The 23,646-nt window shown below is 35.2% G+C and overlaps 1 protein-coding gene across 2 annotated transcripts in view; it reads left to right on the forward strand.

Annotated features, from left to right (window-relative positions):
* Positions 1-23,646, forward strand: part of ROCK1 (Rho associated coiled-coil containing protein kinase 1) — a 145,852-nt gene that overhangs the window by 47,869 nt on the left and 74,337 nt on the right. For both annotated transcript variants that reach the window (XM_075533091.1, XM_075533092.1), the window contains 9 exons: positions 697-797; positions 1,243-1,380; positions 4,519-4,694; positions 5,440-5,524; positions 7,535-7,679; positions 8,014-8,152; positions 10,134-10,225; positions 16,109-16,268; positions 21,808-21,868. In XM_075533091.1, the coding sequence (XP_075389206.1) occupies positions 697-797; positions 1,243-1,380; positions 4,519-4,694; positions 5,440-5,524; positions 7,535-7,679; positions 8,014-8,152; positions 10,134-10,225; positions 16,109-16,268; positions 21,808-21,868 (1,097 nt within the window). The remainder of the gene's footprint in view (positions 1-696; positions 798-1,242; positions 1,381-4,518; positions 4,695-5,439; positions 5,525-7,534; positions 7,680-8,013; positions 8,153-10,133; positions 10,226-16,108; positions 16,269-21,807; positions 21,869-23,646) is intronic.

Raw genomic sequence — 23,646 nt, forward strand, 5'->3', positions numbered from 1 at the left:
AGGAATTAGAACTTAAGTTTAATAATTGCTCTGTATTTTGTATAGCTCTGAAATGTTAAGCTTTTCCATGTAATCTCATGCCAATGTTGACCCATGTGGATTAAAATAGCCCTATTTAAATCTATGACCAAATTAGGAATTAGAATATCTATCCAGTGAGGATTTGTAAATTATTGTAGTTTGTAGCATGACAGCTTTATATAAATAATTAGTCATACGCACTGTTCGTTTTAAGTTAAAATCTAGGTTCAAATAGAGAAATGTAATGATATAGTGCTAAAGTTTGCTGGTTAGAGTATTTATTATGATTCTTTAGGATTTTGTGTCTGCTGGTGATATATTATTTATGTCTTTTATAAAGGTTCAGTAAAACTGACTTGATAAAACAATTTCATCTTATTCTGAAGCTCCTGCACATATTCTCTCCACTCAAATTTGATACATATTTTTAAATTTATCTTGTTTTTATTTGTATTGTATTTCTTCTTAAAACATCTCTTCAATCAGACTTTAACAAAAACCTTTACGAGAGTGAAATCATTCCAGAATATATTTTTGAAAACCTAAACACATTGCTTGAACACTTCTATAAAAGGTTCTTGGTTTCATTGTGTTTCTTAAGAAGTTGGATATAAAATAGCAGTATGAGTTACAATGTTTTAGTAATTTAAAAGTGTAAACTTTCTTTTCCTACAGATAAAGACACAATAAATAAAATTAGAGATTTGCGCATGAAAGCTGAAGATTATGAAGTTGTGAAGGTGATTGGCAGAGGTGCATTTGGAGAAGTTCAATTGGTGGGTGATTTTAATAAAATTAAAAAGTAACGACTGTAGAAAATAAAATACCACAGCGTTTAATATTTCTTACTTGAAGTGTTGTTCAAATATACCAATAGTAATGTGAAGTACCTCCCCAAGCATGCGTGGTAGAGGTCTTAAGAAGTAGAAATCTTGAAGTATAATATATGAGTTATTCTGTGTAACTGCTATTCAAGATTAAGTTCTTGAAATAGGAAGCATCCTATACCTATCAGGATGAAGGGAGACGGTGCTGTTGTATAAAGTTTTTCTACATTTCTAGTAAAGCATTTGTGTTATTTAATTAGGACAACTCAATAAAAAATAAAAATAGTTCAAACAGTGTTTATTTAATAAAGGGTTTAAATCACTTAGCACATTGTTCTGCGAAACACTGAGCTTTAAATGCTAACCAAGGATTCCTTATTTTATTATTTTAAAGGTAAGACATAAGTCTACCAGGAAGGTATATGCTATGAAGCTTCTCAGCAAATTTGAGATGATTAAGAGATCGGATTCTGCTTTTTTCTGGGAAGAGAGAGACATCATGGCTTTTGCTAACAGCCCTTGGGTCGTTCAGGTATAATCTTGCTACTGTTTTATTTTGCTGAACTAGTTTGTAACAAAACATATCTGATGAAAAACTTAGTTGGCAACTACAAAATTTTCTATGGCATTACTTTATAAGTCATAAATTTTAATTTTACTAAGTCATACTAGGATTAAAGTAAGAGCAAAGTGAGCTAATTATGTTCTTGCAGATAGTGAAAATGTAAACAATTTACTTTGAGGCGAGGAAGATCATAAATAATATATTATGAGGGGACTTTCAAAAAAATTCTTGGAAAAATTCCCTCATCTTTTGGTTCACTTTTCCCACAAATTTTTGAGGTCCCTTCATATATACCATATACACTCGTGTATAAGCCGAGCTTTTCAGCACATTTTAAATGCAGTTTTTGTGGTAAAATTAGGTGCCTTGGCTGATATTCAGGTCGCCTTATACTCAAGCATATATAGTACCTGAATTTTAATAATTGCATTTATGTAATATTAAATTTGAACTTTAATAGTTTTCCAAAACATGTGATATCTTTATTCATATGTTTGTCTCTGATTTTGTATACTGCAAGGTGGTGAGGGTGAGGCAAGTGAAAGAGGGCACTAACTTGAACTTGGCCTTCAAATATTGACTTTAGATTTTTCAGGCTAAAGTGGGCAGTCGTTGTAGATTCTAGTCTGGGCTGCCACAGGCCTATGTATGAAGCAGTGGCCAAGTTATTAAAATCTATCTGTCTTAGGTTCTTGCACATGAATGTAAGAGTTGGCTTATATTGGCTAACATTGGCTATTTTTACTGGGGAAGTACCTTAAGTAAAGTCATGGAGGCATTGGGGTAGTTTGTAATTCTGAGATTTCTACCTCTGCTTCAACTAGAGAATATCCATATTTTCACTTTTCTTATATATTGGGCCTTATGTAAGATTCATATGAAGGCAGTGAAATCTTAGGTTTAAAAAGAAAAACAATAATCTCTGGGCTAGACCTTTCCTTATTTTTTAATATATATCTTTTGATTTACTTATTTACAGTATATGAAGAGTATCTTAGGTAAGCACACTGGTAATTGGGATTTGAAATATAAGGAAATGTTCAATAAATTTTATCTTAAAATAATTTACATAAACAAACACTTAAAGCCCCCCAGCTTCACCCCCCACAAGATGGGGCAGTCCCCTCCTGTAGAGAGTTAAGTTTCAGAAACCCACAGAGGCAGTGTGACCCACCTTGTCCTTCAGGGTAGCTGTGAGTCAGGATCAATTTGAAGGCAGTGTTTGTTTTCATATTTGTTTCTAAGAGAGCAGGAGGAGCCTTGATGCTATAGTGGGTTATGTTTGGAGCGGCTTATCCTAAGGTCAGCAGTTTGAAACCACCAACCACTCCTTGGAAAGAAGGCGGGTTTTCTAATCCTGTAAAGAATCTCAGAAACCCACAGCGACAGTTCTACCCTGTCTCTAGGGTTGCTGTGAGTAAATATTGACCAAGTGGCAATGAGTTTTTGTTTTATTTTTGTTCCTTCTTTTGGTATAGAGCAGTTTCTCAGTGTTAATGCTATTGACATTTTAGGCCAGATAATTCTTTGTGGGGAGGGAAGGAGGCCACCTAATTTATACATTGTTAAGATGTGTAGTTGAATCCCTGGTCCTTACCTAGGAGAGTTTCGATAACCAAAAAGAACCACTAACCTACATAATATATAGTGTTCTGTTGGTAGTTAAAAGTAGTGTGACAGCATTATTGCTTTTAGGATTACATTTACAACTTCAGTGCAGAAAGCTTTTTCTTTTTGCACAGTAAATCAAAGTTTATTAGTAGTTATCAGGGCAGGTGGGAGTGGCAAATAGCTTTATTTGTTTTGAAAGGTTGCTTATAAATAGGGTAAATCTTCACCAAATGAGGATGATTTTGTTATTATGGGGCCTGTATGATAAAGCTCCACACAGTAGTCCAGATGGCCATCACCCCTCAAATTATATTTTTTATTAAATAACCTAAATTCATAACTAAAATTATTAACCACTTAAAAAAACATAAAGAGGAAGATTTTAAGACTTTACATGTCTAGGTAAAATTAGCTAATTTTGCTTTTGCTTATTTGATATTAATCTCATTTATTTAAATGTTCTTTGTAAATTTTCTCTTCTTTACAAAATCTTTATACTTGGTAGTCTTGCCAATTTCATAGCAATGGAATTTACTCTTACTACTTTTACTTTTGCTGCAGCCCTTTTCCTGCTTTTTTGTTAACCATTGCTGTTCTTTGACCTGACTGCTAACTTAGGTCCGTCATCTATTGCTTTCTATTAATCATTTAACAACCCTGAAAAGAAGTTAATCCTTTTGCAGACATCCCCGGTTTGTAGACTAATTCATGCTTTTATTCATTTAACATTTACTAAGTACTTGCTAATTGTCAGGAGCAGCTGCCATGAAAGTCAACTAAGAAATGATTCCTTATGCTATTGTAGAGAGGATTATTTTGTTGTTAGATGCTATCAAGTCAGTTCCAACTCATAGTGACCCTTAGAACAACAGATTGAAACTTGATGGTTCTGTCCCATCCTTAGAGTTGTTGTTATGTTTGAGCCCATCGTTATAGTCAGCCTTATATAGGGCCTTCCTTTTTTTTACTGCCTCTCTATAGTCACAGAGATTCAGGGAGGTAAATAACTTGCCACTGGCACAAAGCTAATAAGAACATATGAGTTCCAGTTGATCAATATCCCTTGAGAATTGATATAAATTTAACAGTAAATTATACTAATGAATTACATAAGTTAGAATTGTGAATTGCTTAGCAGGTATGTATATTCTATATTGGAACTTACACTTTGAAAAAGTTTGGAAAGGTATTTTTGTTTATTTTAAATGCCTTCTACCTCCTAATCATCTGTGCTTTCCCAGATATACACAGTACCTTGATATATACAGATATCTCCATCACATTTGTATAAGGGTGCTTCATAAAGTTCATGGACAACCTCAATTATTTTTTAATTCTCTTTTGCATGTGCTTTTTGAAGGCTCATGTTTCTTAAAAAAATGCTGTTCTACAACTTGATTATTTTGTATTATATTAATTTTTGTTAATTTTTAGACAGAACCATTTTGTTTAAGCCTAATGAATTATTATTGTTTTTGTTTTGTTTTTATATAGCTTTTCTATGCATTCCAAGATGATCGATACCTCTACATGGTGATGGAATACATGCCTGGTGGAGATCTTGTAAACTTAATGAGCAACTATGATGTGCCTGAAAAATGGGCACGATTTTATACTGCAGAAGTAGTTCTTGCATTGGATGCAATCCATTCCATGGGTTTTATTCATAGGTAAAAATAAAAATGCTAAAAAAAAATGCTTTAAAACTTATTTATTGAAGAATGCTTAGCTTTTTTTGATTATTATTTCCCATTTTATATCTACTTTTTTAATATAACAAGAATGACAGTCAAGAACTTAAAACTTTGTAATGATCAGTTTCTAACATTTCAGTATAGTATTAACATAGTATATTCTTTAATATACTTTCATCTTTAATTTTCATAAACATGAATTTGTTCTTGACTTGTATGTAGATTGTTTACACATTAGAAGAATAACTTCATGTGTTCTGTGAACACGACTTGAATACTATGTACAGGTGTTTATTGGGGCTGTTCATCTTGGTGGGCTATACATATTGAAGCGATACAAAATACTACCCTTTAAAAAAAGTTTACCTATCTTGTAGGCTTTAGTTACTTTTTATGTCTTAAAGTTAAAATTTTTTGGTTAACCTCTCTCATGTAATTTAATGACATCCTGGAAGAAGCTAACTCTTTTTAAAAGAAAAATGAGTATTCCAATATGTTTTCCCTGCCCTGAGGCATTAGCAAACAAGGGAGTTTCCATAATGAGTTCAGTGTATGGATTGATAAAATACACATACAAATAAAATGTAGTAGCCGTGTCTAGATCGAGTGAGGTTACCTACGCTACAATAACTCTCTTATGTAGTGTATTGTTGTTAATTTTTTAGTCGGTATCTGATCGTATCAGAAATACTCTACCCCCCCTCTTATTTTTCCCCTTCAGAGATGTGAAGCCTGATAACATGCTGCTGGATAAATCTGGACATTTGAAGTTAGCAGATTTTGGTACTTGTATGAAGATGAATAAGGTTAATTATTAAACTTTAGTTTTTCAATATCACTGTTGCTTTGAAATATGCTCTTAAGAATTTACTAACCATCTTTGAGCTTATACAGAATTGATGTGAGCTGTCTTATTTGTTGAGCTAGTTACCATGGTTTCGTAACTTGTGTTCGTACGTAACTTGTTAGTGATTTCTTTTTTTCCTTTCTATTTAGGGTCAATGTGGAGTGCCAGATTTACTAATTCTTTCATAACAACTTTGTAATAGACTACTAACTGGCAGCTAGAAGTAGAGTTAGCTTAAATGTCACTAAGTACTTATTTTGATTTAGAATTTAGACATTTATTATAACAGTTCAGTAATGTGTGTATTTTCTAGTATTTCACATAAAACATTCTTTTTACATAGCCTTTCTATAAAATTTTTTAAGATTTTACTTTAGGAATCAGTCTTCTAATATTGAAACTATTTATAGTCGTTGAGCAATAGGCAGAAAGCTGTATGAATTACCTTTAAAGGAAATTTATTGGTTCAAAGGGAAGCGGGGTTGGTAACTTTTTTAGAACATTAAAGAATAATTCTATTATATTAATACCTGCTAAAACAGGTAACAGGTATATCTTTTTTTGGTTAAAATACAGATCAGCTAATTAACCATTCATTATGCTTAATACCTTAACTTCCTTTGCCAGGCACAGGTCTTTCTATACCTGTGTAGCCAAGTTTTTTCACAGTTTCAAGCAGTGTTAAGTCTTGGAGCTATTTTTGTAAATAAATGAAGCCAGCACTTAATGTAAGCTATAAACTGTCTTATTCTACCAGCCACCCCTTTCTATTTGTATTAGCTAATATACTTGTTCTCTATAATTAGGATTAGATTATTATATTGCCATATCTGGGAGATAATAAATGTTGGCAATGTGTCTTTCTAGTGAATATTATTGTAAAATAAAGAAACCACTGATATTATTCATATATGAGGGTAAATAAAAAATATTGCTACAAATTCAGAGAAATGTCCAATATTAAAGTTCTTATTTCTTGATAAAGCTTCCATTCCATTTAGGGCAATGCATTTCTAAAAGCAGTGTTTCTGCCTTTAATCCTTTCTCCCCAAATTCTGCACTCTTAATTTGTACCATGATAAAAGACCAGTTTGGGCATCCCTGAGGTGCTCAAATCATGTTTTTAAATGTTTTTTGAGTTTGGGCAACAAAAAGTCTGAATGGGCAAGATAAGGTGACAGGGTGGATGAGCTAAAGTTCCCAATGATATGCTCATAGGACAGTGCTTGCTAGCTTCAAAGAATGAGCAAGTACATTGCCACGATAGAAAAAATTATTTGGTACAGTTTTCTCAAAACTTTCTTCACCAATGCAGTTTTCAATTTCTTAAATTTCAAAAATTTCCTAATAAATCCCCAGGATGGCCCTGTGCCCTCCAAGAACATTTATCAAGATTACCCCCTTGTAGTCCCAAACATAGTCACTGTAACTTTCTGAGATGAACCCCTGCTTTGAATTCCACTGGCCGAGTAGGTCCCCTCTGAATTCAGCTACTGTATTGATTGGATTCTTTTGGGAAAGCACCGAAGGAGACTTAATGACAGGTGTATGGAGAGAATTTGTCTAGCCACCTACTAATCACAGAGACAAGATTAAACAGGTTTTATTATTTTTAAATTTTTATCTATTTTTAATCATTTTATTGGGGGCTCATACAGCTCTTTTCACAATACATACATACCTCCATTGTGTCAAGCACATTAACATGTTTTATTTTAAATAAGTCCATGCTAGTATGAAAAGTAACAATGCTTTTTGGTGTAGTCTTCTATATGTGCACAGTACAGAATATACTCATGTATGTCATTTATGTATTGTATTTATATTACATATAGTTTTGTTCATTTTTTGATAAAAAATTTTATAGGCCATACATGCAAGAAGTCTAGAAATTTTATTAAGAATAAAGATCATTGTACATAGTAGACTTTATATCTGAATCCAAAATTTGACTTGCCACTCCTTCCAGGAAGGTATGGTACGATGTGATACAGCCGTCGGAACACCTGATTATATTTCCCCTGAAGTATTAAAATCCCAAGGTGGTGATGGTTATTATGGACGAGAATGTGATTGGTGGTCAGTTGGGGTATTTTTATATGAAATGCTTGTAGGTAAGTAAAGGAAAATTTTCTATATTTCTAATATAGTTGTTATCCCCAAACTCAACCACTTCTTTCTCATATTATAGTGTTATTACATTAAGCAACGTTGATCTTATTTGTAGGAAAGAAACATGGTCTATACTCGACTTTGTGTCTTTAAAAGTTATTTAGATCCTTCTAGCAACTTTGTGATGTGTTGCTTCTTTTTCTATTTTACGTGCATTGCTTTTAAAACTTCACACATGCTTAAATATCTTTTTAAAAATGTAACTGCCTTTTTATTGTGGAAATGTTTTCTCATGTAGGCAAATTATTTGCTTTTGTTTTTTCTGTTCATTTTTAGGTGATACTCCTTTTTATGCAGATTCTCTGGTTGGGACATACAGTAAAATTATGAACCATAAAAATTCACTTACCTTTCCTGATGATAATGATATATCAAAAGAAGCAAAAAATCTTATTTGTGCCTTCCTTACTGACAGGTAAATAATCATAAAATTGAACTTATTTTCACTATTTGAGGAATGTATTATTTTGCTAGCTCAGTTTTTAAGCTCTGCATCTGAGCTCCTATATTTAAACTGTTAGACCATAAATGTTCCCATTCTCCGATTCGTTCCTGATGACAGTGAAACAAATTAATTTCATGATTTCTTTTGCATGGCTTTTCTGATCTCCACTAATTTGCTTTTCCTGAGGAATGGGATGATAATGTATTTTGCACTGGTCATTAGACCAGGGTTTTTTATCCTTGTGTCCTTGTTAAAGTTTTAGCTTAGTTAATTCTGATATTAATATTATATTGGACATTGAGTCTAAGATTTTTATCAGTATTAATAACTCTGAAATCAGAGTGAATCTTACAATCAAAGATATGTATTGATTTTTATTGGGATCATCTTCCAATTGATACCATTTTAGATGTGATGATAGGTGATATATTCTTATTGAAATAAAATAAATAATAATACAAAGCTATTTTAAAAATATATTGGTATAATATCTTCTAGATTCTACTAGAATTCTAATGAATGTATAGGCATGTAGTTTGTAAAACAAAAATAGTATAATATTGGATGTATACTTTTATGGTTTACTTTTTTAATTCGAAAATTAGCCAGATGGCTTCATAAAATTATACTTATGTTTATGATTGTTGCAGTGTTATTTAAAATATTACCAGCTGCTGTGAGGTCGAAAGACAAGACATTCCACTCCCATACAGAGTTAGTCTCGGAAATAGTCATGGGGCTTTCTACCCTGCCCTATAATGTCATTTTGAGTCAGAATTGACTAGAGGGTAGTGAGTTTGGATTTTGTTAAGAGACTCCTGAAACTTTAAATTACGCATCAGTGTGAGACTTTCTTTAAGATTTACGTACTTATCTTTGTTTTATTTTAATATACGGAATTGCAATGTTAGACACTAGTGATGTAGTAAATAAGCTAGATAGCACTTCCAATACCTTATAGTCCTGTGAGGGGAATATACAAGCAAATAAGACATTTATAATACAAGAGAGTAAATACCAGGAGATAGTGCCAGAGAATCATGGGGAGAGAGAGGTTGGCTAATTCACTTTGGGAGAATCAGTGATGGCTTCTCAGAGTAATTGTCACATTGTTTCTTTTGTTGTTGTTGACTGCGTACCCTGTGTTATTGACCATGTTAAATAAATGGTCTGTGAGAAGAAAGCCCCACAGTACATACAGTGGAACATGTTTTTTGTTCACATTGTATAGTTTTGTCTTGCTCTCTTGAGGTTCTGTTTTCTCCCACTCCCTATAAGTCTCCAAACTTGCTTTTGAATCATATCACGTTATTGCTAAAGCATTCTTTTATATAATGAAAAATTTGGAATTTATAAGATATTTTCATTGTAAGCATTGTACTGGAGAACAAAAGGTGTGGAATTTCTCATTCTGATACAGGTAAGAGCACAGTTTTTAGAAGTTGGCTCCATGCCCCCCAGAGATCAGTAATATGTCCAGTTTGGCCTCTGGATTTTGTAGCAGTGTTAAGAATTAGTTGCCAGTTGCTTTCAATTAATGAGAAATATTTGACAGATAAAGTGGAAATTTTTAAATTTAGAATAACTACTAGAATTTTTGGGCAAATTCTGGCATAAAACTAATTTTTTGCGTACAAAATAAAATTCCCTCAAAAGTCAAGACAGTGCATTCTGTTGGTTCCTATGTGCTGCTGAAATGCACGGTGAATGATCACCTGGCTTTTTACTGTCACCAGTAAAGTCATGGAATATCAGAATTCTGTATTTTTTTAAATGATTCTTTAATGTTCTCATTCTTCAACTTTTCTATTTACACCGATGATTATTCTGACAAGTAATAATTCCAAAGTGATGTAGAATTATACTTATAGTCCTGCAGAGATTTATCATTTTTCCTATAAATAAATTATAATAAGATCTTAAGTGACTACTTTTTCTCTTTCCCTCTCAGAGAAGTGAGATTAGGAAGAAATGGTGTAGAAGAAATCAAGCGGCATCTTTTCTTCAAAAATGATCAATGGGCTTGGGAAACACTTCGAGACAGTGAGTTATTTTTGCTTCTACATTCTACTGAACATTTGGAAGTAGTTATAGTAAACAGTCAGTTGAAACTATTGTGTGTATCTTATGAAAATCAAGAGTACATAAATACTGTGTGAACATTCTTCTAACCTAGTTAAATTAAGCATATTTGATAAAGTTATACCACTGTCCTACTTATAGCTCATTCAAAATACCAAGATGAAATCTTATTTAAATGTAATGGAATTAGTGTCAGAAATAGTAATTTGATGCTTGATCTTTAGGTGAATTGCACTTTATTTTAGTATTTGGGATCTCATTATTAAAAAAAAATCAATACACAAGAGTTAATGAAACGAAAAGTTTTTTCTGGTAAATGAACAAGTTATTTTGTTTGTCTACAAAGCTAAAATGTAGGGAAGTTCTATTAATAAATGTGTAAATTAATTTTATTCTATTTAGGAGAATAAAGGATATTGTAAAATTATTTCATTAAGCTTTTGCAGCTTGTAATTCAGGAATAAAATATGTATAATATTCAAGAATTTAATATCCCATCAGTGTAGGAAATTTTTCAGATTTTAAGAAAGTTAAAAGTAAGTGATTCAGAGGGGCCGGCCCTAGTCCCAACTACGTGGACAACTGCCCCTCCCCACAGAAGAATTTACTTCAGAGAACAGCACTGAAGCTACATCTCAGGGAGAGGGACATGTTTGATCAGAGCACACAGGAGCAAATGAAGGGGGAGAAAGAGAGAGTGGAGCACATCCTGGCCCACCAAGCCTTGAGGACGATATCCATGCTCCTCATCCAGTGCACAGAGAGGACCATATAGTCAGCCCCACTGTGAGATACGATATCCCTCACTAGCACATAGCCCTACAGGGGACAACACTGGAGACACCATGTGGGAATTGCACCTTTTCTGACCCCACCACACCGATGCAAAACACCAAGGACGTGCAACAGAATAGCAAGGGGAGCAGAGCAAGGAAGTCCTGATGGAGTACCAAAAATAGACTTTGGGGTGAGGGCATAGCACCCCATCAGACTAGACCAGAAAACACTCCTAAAGGTCAACAAACAGACCTTGTACTATTTACAGGCATATCTTTTGTCATTGGTTTTTGTTGTTTTGTTTTGTTTTTTGTTGCTGTTTTGCTGTCTTATTTTTGTGCGTATTATTATCTCTGCAGGTCTATCTAGATAAGATAGGCTGGGTAAACGATATGGAGGAGGGACTGATGGTTCTGGGGGGACATGGGAGAGAGGTAGGTGGGGGAAGGGAAGTGGTGGTAACAAACCCAGGGAGGAAAGAACCACAAGTGATCCAAAATCGGTGACGAGGAAGGTATAAGAGGACTGGTAGGGCTTGATCAAGGGTAATATAACCTGGAGGAATTACTGAAACCCAAATGAAGGCTGAGCATGATAGTAAGGCAAGAGGAAAATAAAAGAAAACAAAGGAAAGAACTAGGAGACACAGGATGTTTGTAAAGGTCTAAATACAGGCATGTACATATGTTAATATATATGATGATGGGGAAATAGATCTATGTGCATATTTATAGGTTTAGTATTAAGGTAGCAGATGGACATTGGGCCTCTACTCAAGTACTCCCTCAATGCACGAACACTTTGTTCTGTTAAACTGGCATTCCATGAAGCTCACCTTCTTGACACGATCGGCGGAAGACAAAGTGGGTACATAAGCAAATGTGGTGAAGAAAGCTGATGGTGCCCGGCTATCAAAAGATGTAGCATCTGGGGTCTTAAAGGCTTGAGGGTAAAGAAACGGCCATCTAGCTCAGAAGCAACAAAGCCCACATGGAAGAAGCACACCAGCCTTTGTGATCGCGAGGTATCAAAGGGATCAGGGATCAGGCATCAAAGAACAAAAAAATCATATCATTGTGAATGAGGGGGAGTACAGAGTGGGGACCCAAAGCCCTTCTGTGGGGATTGGACAGTCCTTTACAGAAGGGTCTAGGGGAAGAGACTAGCCATTTAGGGTACAGTGTAGTTCTTTAATGCTTCCTTCCCTCGACTGTCATGATCCCAATTCTACTTATAAATCTGACTAGACCAGAGAATGTACACTGGTACTGAAAGGAACTGGAAACACAGGGAATCTAGGACAGATTAACCCTTCAGGACCAGTGGTCAGAGTGGTGATGCTGGGAGGGTGGAGGGAAGGTGGGGTAGAAAGGGGGAACCGATTACAAGGATCTACATATAACCACCTCCCTGGGGGATGAACAACAGAAAAGTGGGTAAAGGAAGACGTTGAACAGTGTAAGGCATGACAAAATAATAATTTATAAATTATCAAGGGTTTGTGAGGATGGGGGCAGGGAGGGAGGGGAAATGAACTGATACCAAGGGCTCAAGTAGAAAGCAAATGTTTTGAGAATGATGATGGCAACAGTTGTACAAATGTGCTTGACACAATGGATTGTATGTATGGATTGTGATAAGCATTGTACAAGCCTCCAATAAAATAATTTTTTAAAAATGTAAGTGATTCATAGTTAGTCTTGCTTATAATAGGTGAATCAAAATTATAATGCATATAAAGATCTTTTTGGCGTTAAGAGGCCCGCGATTTTCTGTTTCATACTAATATCTCAGGAATTTTTTTCCCTCTTGACTTAAAAGAGAAAAGGTAATAGTCCCTGACTTTCACTTACAGCAACAGCAGTGAAGAGTAATAATGGAAATTACTTTAGCTGCATAGGTTTAGAAATAGTTACAAATTAGACATGTGTGCTCAGGACTTTCCTATCTACTTAAGACATTGAAGATTTGTTCTGAGGAGAGAGCACGGATATTAATAATTATTATTCATTAGGTTATGAAGCTTTGCCAATATTTGTAAAGTATCCTAGTTACAAAATAATTGGATAGAGTACTTATATTACCTTCATGTAGAGTACATACTATGTGCGAAGCTATAAAATTGACTGAGAAGGGAAAATAAGAAATTGTGAAAATGAAGATATCCCACTACAGTGGATGTCCTCAAATGACCTTCTTGCTAGAAATCCTACATAGGAGCAACTTGCTCTTGGGAGAATTTACTAACCATGAAACCAGTTCCTGTAGGGTTGACTTCAACTCATGGCAACTCCATATGTGTCCATTATTATACTGCCTGAGTTTTCAGTTGATCACCAGGCCTTTGTTCCGAAGCACCTACCAGTAGATTCAAACCTCTGACTTCTCCATTGGCAGCTGCGTGTGTTAATCATTTCTACTCCACAAAGACTCTTGTGAACTATTATATAGTGAGCACTCATTCGTGAATGCTAACATGATTGTTACTTTCAAGCTTCAAGGAGAAATTTAACAAAATATAGCGCAGAGAGTGAGTTGATGGATGGTTGCATTAACAGGCTGTATGTTTGTATTCAGTGTAGTTTAAGAAAGTAGTTTAAGCTGAAAAGAATATCGTAAATCTGAAGAAATTTTAAAGGGGGAACTAAAGAAAATGTGAAGTAACTTTTCTATTTAAATTCTTTTTAAGTGGATCAGTGCAAACTACTACAGCGTACACTCCATAAAGTAAGGCTATCCAGGTTTAAAAGAATTAATTAAAAGATAGATATTAATTAGGAAAATTAATTTATTCAGGAAATATTTTTATAGAGCCACTGTTAGATACTGGGAATCTCTGGGTACAGTAAATATTTAATTTTTGTTGTTGTTCCTGAATATTTTACTTCGTTCACAATAGCTATGAGACACAAATAATAGAAATGTCCATAGACACCAAGTGGTATGTCTGTACAAGAAATGAACTACTGATACATGCTGCAACATAGGTGAATTTTAAGAACATGATGCTATGTGAAAGAAGCCAGGTACAAATGACCACCTGCAACTAACTGCTTACTAAAAAGTTGAGGCATCCAGAGGTGCCTCTGAAGAGAAGCTTGACAATCTACTCCTGAAATCTCAGCCATTGTAGAGCAAGTCTCATTCTGACACTCATGCAAATTCCATGTTTCCAAATGAACTTGACAGCAACTGGTTTGGTTTTTACACTGTGTACCCCCACCCACCTCCCAGTATATTTCTCAGTTTCTAGTGGAATTGCAAATCCTACTATACCTCCGTAGTATAACTGCTAAATATAAGAAATAATAACACTGCTGTTCAGCTGATTCTAATTCATAGCATCCTTTCATAGAGTTCCATGATAAAATCTTACAGAATCTTTCAGAGATGAATCTTTTCTCCTGTAGAGCATCTAGGAAGTTTGAACTGCCAACCTTGCAGTTAGTAGCCCAACCCCTAACTTGCAGCACCACCAGGGCTTAGATTTCTGAAAAACAAATAAAGTGGAGTTTCGTTTATATATATATGTATATATGTAGAACTTTTGCCAGAAGAATTTCTGTGGTTATCTTATGTATTATAATATTATTAAATCTATATTTTTTCTACATCTGTATTGCCGGCTATGGTTTTGTTGTAGTGTTGTTTGCTTGTATATAATAATAAACATTTTCACAGCTTTCCCTAATCCCATTTGCTCTTATTTTGTAGTTATTACAAAGAAAGAAAGAACAATTTCAGTCTGTAGGACTATTGTTCTTTTCTTCCCTTTCCCTCTTCCTACCACTCCTTCTCTCCCCACCCCTAAAATACCAAGAATACTTTTATTCTGAACTGACTTCTCTGACTTGCGAAGTTTAAGAAAATTATGTAACAGTTAATTCTTTTGGATTTTTTTTCTCCACTCCAGTTTTCTTTGGCAAAATTGCTTACCTTTTACAAAGAATAGTTCCTTTCGTGATTTTTCTCCAAGTTACAATGTTACAATAGCAGTTAATCTTCACCACCCATTCTTTGCTAATGTGGGTGTAGGGTAGAAAATAGTTTGCTTAAAAAAATGTTTTTTTCCATGCCCTTCCTGACCTTATTCACTTAATTAAGAGAGTCAATGTATGAAAACTAGATAATTACCTTTCTCCTTATTTGAGGTAGAATTGGAGAAAATACAGGAAAGAAATTAAATATAGAAGATAGAAGAAATGAGAGAGCCTTAATAGCTTGTTGGTGATCATATTGCTAGCAAATAATAATGGTTGAAATCATGGTGCTCTACTGCCTTTAAAAATCCTCCTAATGTGATACTGTCCTCATTTTACATTCTAGGCAGTTGCTATTATTAAGAAGGTAGAATTGGGTAGCCAGACAATTTTCTTGGCTATTAACAAAAGTAAACAACAAAACAACAGAAGTGAATGGTGAAAGGCACTTGCCTCACTGTTGTTACAGTTGTCAGTCAGTCCTACCACTTCATGTCATGGCTAGATGTGTTGCTCCAGCCCCAAGTTTTCTCTAAGCTGGCAATTAGCCAGCATTATGATGGCACATTCAGTGACGTTTGTCTGTAACTTTTAAACTTAAAATCATGAAAAAAACATTTTTCCTAAAATTTCTTTTTAATTGTACTTCTTACATATTCGGATTCCAAAAGAAGATAAAAATGCTAAGTTTCATGTAGTATTTTTTCTGTATGTCTTATGAATACTATCATTGAAAGTAATCAACTTCTTTAAAGAGTACAATTTGTTAGATTATAACTTCTGATAAGACTATGCTATAATTCTCAGTGCTTATGAGTATTTTATACTACAAACTTTAATACATTCACTTGCAATATTTAAATTACACTTAAGACTGCTTCATAAAATTCTGCTAAATTCACTATCATTTGATTTATAGTACTAATAAAATACTTAATAAAGTTTACTGTAGAACAATTTGACCCATTTAGGTTTTGAGCATTGCCAGTTATTTTTGAGAGAGAAAACATTAGTAGTTGGATTGAATTCTTTGCTTCACTTTATTACTATGTTTAGTATGAACTATCAATCTTATTTTTGTTCTTAGCTGTAGCACCAGTTGTACCTGATTTAAGTAGTGACATTGATACAAGTAATTTTGATGACTTGGAAGAAGACAAGGGAGATGAAGAAACATTCCCTATTCCTAAAGCTTTTGTTGGCAACCAATTACCTTTCGTAGGATTTACATACTATAGTAATCGCAGGTGAGTATGCTCCATTGTGTTAGTGCTGATTTGATTGTGTTCTTACTATTGTCCTAGGGCTATCTAAAAGTAATTTTATAAACATTGAAAGTAGATTAAGTTGTATATAAAGTTATAACACATTCTAATATTTTAGCGATGTACATATCAGTATATAATGTTTACTTTTTTAAATGTATGCATGTTTAAGATACTGTTTTTCAGGAATTCTTTATTGAATGATATATCTGCAGGTTACCAAATAATAGGTGAAAAGACTCTCTAATGCTGATATTTTGGTAAATCTTGGTAACCAAAGAACTCTAGTTTATAATACATCTTGGAACAGCATGTAGAGATTTCCAGCAGTACCGTTACAATATTGATATTGCCAAAATCAAACCCACTGCTGTTGAGTTTATTCCAACTTTGAGTGACCTTTAAGTACTGAATAGATCTGCCCCACATGGTTTCCAAGGCCGTAAATCTTTATTGGAGTAGACTGACACATCTTTCTCCCATGAAATGGTTGTCTGATGGATTGAACCACACCTAACTTTTGATTAATAGCCAACGGCTTTAACTACTGTGTCACTAGGGTTCCTGATATAGCCAGATACCTGTACTTTTCAGCCCTTCAAGAACTAATTTCTTCCCAAAAGTGGCTTAATGAAATCACCATATCATATGTCATGTAATATTGCCTATACTTTGACTTCGGGAAAGTAACTGTATGTCTTTTTTTCCTCCGAAATAATAGTGGCGGGGTGAGGGGCGGGGCAAAAATAAAGAGAGCTGAGGTCAAGGGCTCCACAGAAAGTAACTGTCTAGAAAAGAATGAAGGCCACACATGTGCAAGCATGCCTGGTTCAGTTGATGAAGGGATCGTGATAAGAGTTGTATGAGCCCAATAAAGTGATTTTAAAAATAAAAAATTGTGGCAATGAGGATAACAATTTGAATTTCCTCAAAGGATTTTTAAAGAATGAAGTAAATTAAAACATAATAAAGCATTTAGAACAATACTTGGCATGGGATAAGTATTTAATAATGTTAGTTATTAACGATTAAGTACTCAAAAACTACCTGAAAGGTTGGTAGTTTGAATCCACCCAGAGACACATTCAGACAGGAATGGTAATCTATTCCTAAAGGTCCTAGCCTTGAGAGCGCCGTGGACCAGGTTTGCTCTGTGCACTGTGGAGTAGTAGCCATGAGTCAGAAGTGACTCAGTGACAACTGGCAAGAATTTACAGCAGTGTTGGCTTTAGTCTTATCAAATGCATTGGAGCTATAAATGAAACATTTGTCTTGAGCATTCTTTCATTCAGCAGATGTATTTGACAACTTACTCTGTCGGTGTGTATGTATGGAGAAGGATGATAAGATGTAACTCTCCTGAAGTGCTCATATTGTAGTGAGGAGATAAATAAATTACAATATATGGTACTAAATACTACACATAAATCTAAGTAAAACGTTATATTTGATGTTTACTTGGTGTTTTAAATCTATATATTGAATTATTTTAAAAAATTTGTTCTTTCGATTAAATTGTACTTCCATTGTGGCATTAGATATTTTACTTGTTTCAAGCAGTTATTAAATTTGAATTTGATATAGCTAACTTCTAATAGTTCATTCAGGTAAAGTATAATAAGCAAGAGGGTAATTTAGTCCTTTTTTTTGAGACTTCTCTGATATTCCAGCTAAAAATACTGGATACTTTTGGTTGCACCACCAACCAGTGGGGCTAACATGTGAATTTTGACTGTTGGCCTTTTGTCCCTAACACTCTTTAAGTATAATATTGTAGCTGTGCTATGTTAATTTGCACACGCACATGCAGAAGCTTTAGGACAATTTATGTTGAGGCATTTTTTCAGTGTTTTTGGATTTCTTTTAGTGCAGTGCACCAGTGAATTGCTTTATTTAACTCACTCTGAATTAAGTAAACATCTTCATAAACTATTTGTACTCTATCATACATATGAGTATGTTCTCTGACTTTTCTTGGAATTCATATATTTAGAATGCATTTTTTCTTTCAAACATTTTTAATAAATCGTGTTGGGGGCTCTTTAGCTCTTGTAATAATTCATGCATCATTGTATCAAGCACACTTGTACGTACGATATGTTACCATCAACATTTTCTTTCTATTTGACCCATTAGTATCAGTTCTTTTTTCCCCTCCCTCCCCTAACCTCCCACCTTTATGAACCCTTGATAATTTATAAATTATTTTTATTTTCATATTTTATACTGTCCGCTGTTTTCCTTCACCCACGTTTCTGTTGTTTGACCCCCCCCCTGGGGTGGGGGTGTTGTACATGATCATTACGATTGGTTCCCTCTTTCTCCCCCTTCTCTCCGATCTTCGCCCCTACTCTCCTGGTATCACTACTGTCATTGGTTCTGAAGGGTTTATCTCTACGAGAGCTCTTATGTGTACCAGTGTACATGCTCTGGTCTAGCCAGGTTTGTGAGATAGAATTGGGGTCATGATAGTGAGGAGGCAGGAAGCATTAAAGAATTAGAGAAATGGTGTGTTTCCTCCTCGGTGCTATTCTGCACCCTGGCTGGCTTGTCCCTTCCTTGTGACCCTTCTGTGAGGGGATGTCCATTTGTCTACAGATGGGCTCTGGGTCTTCATTCTGAGTCACTTCGTTCGCATCAAAATAGTTCTTTCGGCTCTTCTGATGCCTGATATCTGATCCCCTTGATACCTTATGATCACACAGGTTGGTGCCCTTCTTCTATATGGGTTTTGTTGCTTCCCTGCTAGATGACCACTTGTTTAACTTCAAGCCTTTAAGACCCCAAACACTATATCATGTAATAGCTGGACACCATCAGCTTTCTTCACCACATTAGCTTGTGCACCCATTTTGTCTTCAGTGATCGTGTCAAGAAAGTGAGCACTGCAGAGAAATTGATTTGTTTCATGTCCTAAGCTATTTTCTAAATTTCTTAACATGAGAAATTGTACTCCGGTCTGACCGTGTATACTCAAGTATAAGCTGACCTGAATATCAGCCGAGGCACCTACCGTATATACTCGAGTATAAGCCGAGGTATCTAATTATTACCTGGGAAACCAGAAAAACTGATTGACTCAAGTATAAACCTAGGGTGGGAAATGCAGGATGTGAACACAGAACCAGAGGGGAGAGACGGAGTGCAGCCACAGACACATCCTTACCAGTCCAGCTGCTGGCGTAAGTGAATCATTACGGGTGCTTCTGCGAATTGGAGGCTCTGATTGGTTAGATGTGAGTAAACAAACATTCAAAGCCCTGCAGTGTCATGGGGGCTTTGAATGAACAGTGGAGAAATGGTAATCACCTGTGAGATAATGGGCACTCCTCCTGTTACCTCGGGGGCAGGGGAGGGGGGGCAGCAAAATGTTACACCTTGCTGGGGTACCACTGACCCATGTATAAGCCGAACCCCAGTTTTTAGCACATTTTTTATGCTGAAAAACTCGGCTTATACACAAGTATATATGGTAATTTTACCACAAAAACTGCATTTAAAAATGTTTTGAAAAACTCGGCTTATACACAAGTATATTCAGTAATTATACTGTTTGATTTATGTTCCAAAACCCACTGCCATCCCGTCAGTTCTGACTAATAGAGCCCCTCTTTATAGGGTTTCTGAGACTGTAAATCTTTACTGGAGCAGATAACTTCATCTGTCTTCTATAGAGTGGCTGGTGGTTTAAACTGCAGACCTTGTAGTTAACAGTCCAACACTTCACCCTACAGCATTATTGGGAGTCTTATTACAGTAAATGATTATTGAGTAAATGGGCAAAGGTGTGGGTTACTGTTAATAAAGACTCAGCAAATTGTGCATGATGTTGGTCTAGAAGTCTTTGGGCAAAAAGAAATTCTAAACCCTGCAGTTTGATCAGCCATATTGTAACATGTAATTATTAACTTGAACCTACTGATTTAAGATTCAAAATTTAGGAAATTCATCTGAAATCCAGCGATCTTTTTTTTTTTTAACTTTTATTGTAAACTAGGTGAAGGTGTATGAAGTGATGTCCTTCTACTTCTGCTCCATTCAGAGAATTTTATGTAACTTATTTTTAGAAGGCTAAGCATCAGCTTATACGATGGGATATTAAATGGAGAGTTCAGATTCTGCGATAATTAATCTCTTTTAGATTCCACTGACACACAGCACTATGTGCTTTTATTTTGATATTTAATGCTGAATCTCAAACTAAACTTCTGGGACACTTCCATAGTAGAATTCAGTTGGACTACATTGAAATCTGTTATTTGTGCATGGGACCTTTCCTCTATTAATCTGCTACATAGTTCCTGTTGTCTCGTGACAAGTTGAAACTCCATTTGAGCTAGAGAATGTTTCCGGAGAAACAGAAAGTGACATATGTCTAGCTGTTCCTTGTACAGCACCATGGATGTACATTTACTGGTACTTCAGCACTTTTCTGTTGTTTCATGCTAATTGGTATGTAGTTTTTTAACTGCCCCATAATGCCCTTGAACTATAAATATTAGGAGTTCTGTGAGGGAACGCCACTGGTTAACCAAGTTGGGAGCCGTGGTAGGGGTGATGGGAGAAATAGGAATGTGAGTTGCAGTCGTAGCAGTGCATACAGTGGTAACAGTAGCGACAGCACCTAGCTTTTACATAACCTTTGGTAGTGTAGATCATTCTTTGTTTGATGATCTCATAAACCATCTGAGGAAGACCTCTTTTGTTCCCTAAAACGTGCACTTGTAAATAATTTTAGCATACTACTGCCTGTTTATAAGGGTTGGAGCCTCAAAAGGTTAGCAGGCTGTCACGAAAACTTTGTTTTTGTTTTATTTTAACTATGTAGGGAAAAACAAAACAACAACCTCAAAAATGTCATAGCTTTTAGACCCAGCCAAACAATGTCTTAATTTGCTGAAAGACAGTTGTGGTGTGAGGTTGTGCACATATTTATGAAGCTGAACATAGTTTCTTATCCCCAACTCCTAAAGCCCCAAAGCTCTGATAATGGAAGAATTTTAGTAATTCGCTTGGTAGTAAAATCTGCCATAATTTGCTCTTGTGGCCACAATCCTTACCCCAACTAATGAAGCTATTTATAAGTTTTATTTTTTTTCCTTACTTGGTATGAATAGTCATGTGGGGATTTTGTTGTTTTTAATAGGCTTGTGTTTTGCTGTAGGAATATAAATACATGAAGGCTTCAAAAAGCTGTGGGAAATGGAATGAAACGATAGAATTTTTTCATGAATTTTTGGAACCTCATATCTGATTATAAGGTTCTCTTTTAGGTACAACTTTTAATATTTGTTAATTGTATCATTTCTGTAATATTACATGTTCAAAAAATTCATGGATAAATGGAATTAAAAGATAAAGGTTTTCCCAAGAACTTTGAAGGCCCCTCCTATGCTTCTAAAATAAAGAATTGTGGAACTGTGTTTAATTTTCTATAAATGGAGCTAGTATGATATTGCACAGAAATAACTAGACACAAAATATTTGAAATACTTTTAAAGTATTTTTTTGTGCTTCCTAGATACTTATCTACAGCAAATCCTAATGATAACAGAACTAGTCCCAATGTGGACAAAAGCTTGGTAAGTATTTTCTTACTATTTTGCTTTATAGATAATGTACTTAATATGTATGATATTGATTGGGTAAACATATTTTCCTATGACCATGTTGTTTGTGAAATTAAATTTTTATTACAGTTTTACCTGCAAGAAATCCTTTATCATTTCTAGCCTGAACAACAAATGGAATAATATCTATGGAGGCAGTTAGTGAATTCTGACTTGTTCTACAAATTAGCAACGATGGCTTTTGGAACTAGGGATTTATGATAAATCAATGTGTCAATAAAGGTCTGACAGGAAAACAGAGGACATATCCTAAAGATACAACTGAAGAAGTTTAATGAAAGGAGTATGAACAGGTTGTAAGCAAATTTGAGGGGACCAATAATGGAGACTCAGGAGTACACAACAGTGGAAAGCCATTGCCCCTAGGCTGAAGGGACAAGGTGAGAAAACTAGTTACTGTACCTCTGAGAAAGCCTGGAATATGGAAGGGCCTCCGAGTATTGAGGGTATTCACTGCAAGAACTATAGTAACTGCAGAAGGGTGTGAGCATCATAAATCCCTCAGATCTCCCAGTTTCTGATTTCCAGCTTTTACCTCCGATGGTTGTGCTACAAAGTCACCTTAAAATAGACAACAGCAGAGCCCAGTAATGCAGCCTGTTGATTTCAAAGCACAGGAGGGCAAAGAATGGCTCAGGACTGGCAGTCAGTGAAAGGGGTGCTGAAAAGGTTAAAAGTCGAGAATAACCAGTCATCATATCATCTAGTGTATCTACTGAGAAGTAAATTGTAAAAAGTAAATACCAGAGAAGTTAGCTTTTCCATATTGTTCATATAGTTCATATTCATGATACTTTAAAAAATTGTATTGCTTGCATTTAAGATAGGATTTATTTTGGCACAGCAATCTTAAAATATTAGAGCACCTCTGCCCTAGGGAATGTAAGACTAATGAGCCCAGCTGTCACTATGTGAGGGGGTTTCATGGGAAAATGCATTGAAAGCTAGTGGATTTTTCTATGAACTCTTTGAAGCCTCCTTATATTATTTTTCATCACCCTTCCCCTGTCAAAACAAGAAAACCCCACAGCCATCACATGGGTTCCAGTTTATAGTGATCCTGTATACATCTATCAAGACTACATTTTTTTTGCTTGGTTTTCTTTCTCTTTTTTTGTTTTTTTTTAATTTTCTTTTTAATCACTTTATCAGGGGCTCGTACAACTCTTAATCACAATCCATACATATATCAACTGTGTATAAAGCACATTTGTACATTCGTTGCCCTCATCATTCTCAAAACATTTGCTCTCCACCTAAGCCCTTGGCTTCAGCTCTTCATTTTTTCCCCTCCCTCCCTGCTCTCCCCTCCCTCATAACCCTTGATAATTTATAAATTATTATTTTGTCATATCTTGCCCTGTCCGACTTCTCCTTTCACCCACTTTTCTGTTGTCTGTCTCCCAGGGAGGATGTTATATGTAGATCCTTGAATCAGTTCCCCCTTTCCAACTCACCCTCCCTCCAACCTCCCGGTATTGCCACTCACACCACTGGTCCTGAAGGGATCATCCTCCCTGGATTTCCTGTGTTTCCAGTTCCCGTCTATACCAGCGTACATCCTCTGGTCTAGCCAGATTTGTAAGGTAGAATTGGGATCATGGTAGTGGGAGGGGAAAAAGCATTTAGGAACTAGAGGAAAGTTGTGTGTTTCATCGTTGCAACATCTCACCCTTACTGGCTGGTCTCCTCCCTGAGACCCTTCTGTAAGGGGATGTCCAGTGGCCTAC

Source organism: Tenrec ecaudatus, chromosome 15 (genome assembly GCF_050624435.1).
Source record: "Tenrec ecaudatus isolate mTenEca1 chromosome 15, mTenEca1.hap1, whole genome shotgun sequence".
Lineage (NCBI taxonomy): Eukaryota > Metazoa > Chordata > Mammalia > Afrosoricida > Tenrecidae > Tenrec > Tenrec ecaudatus.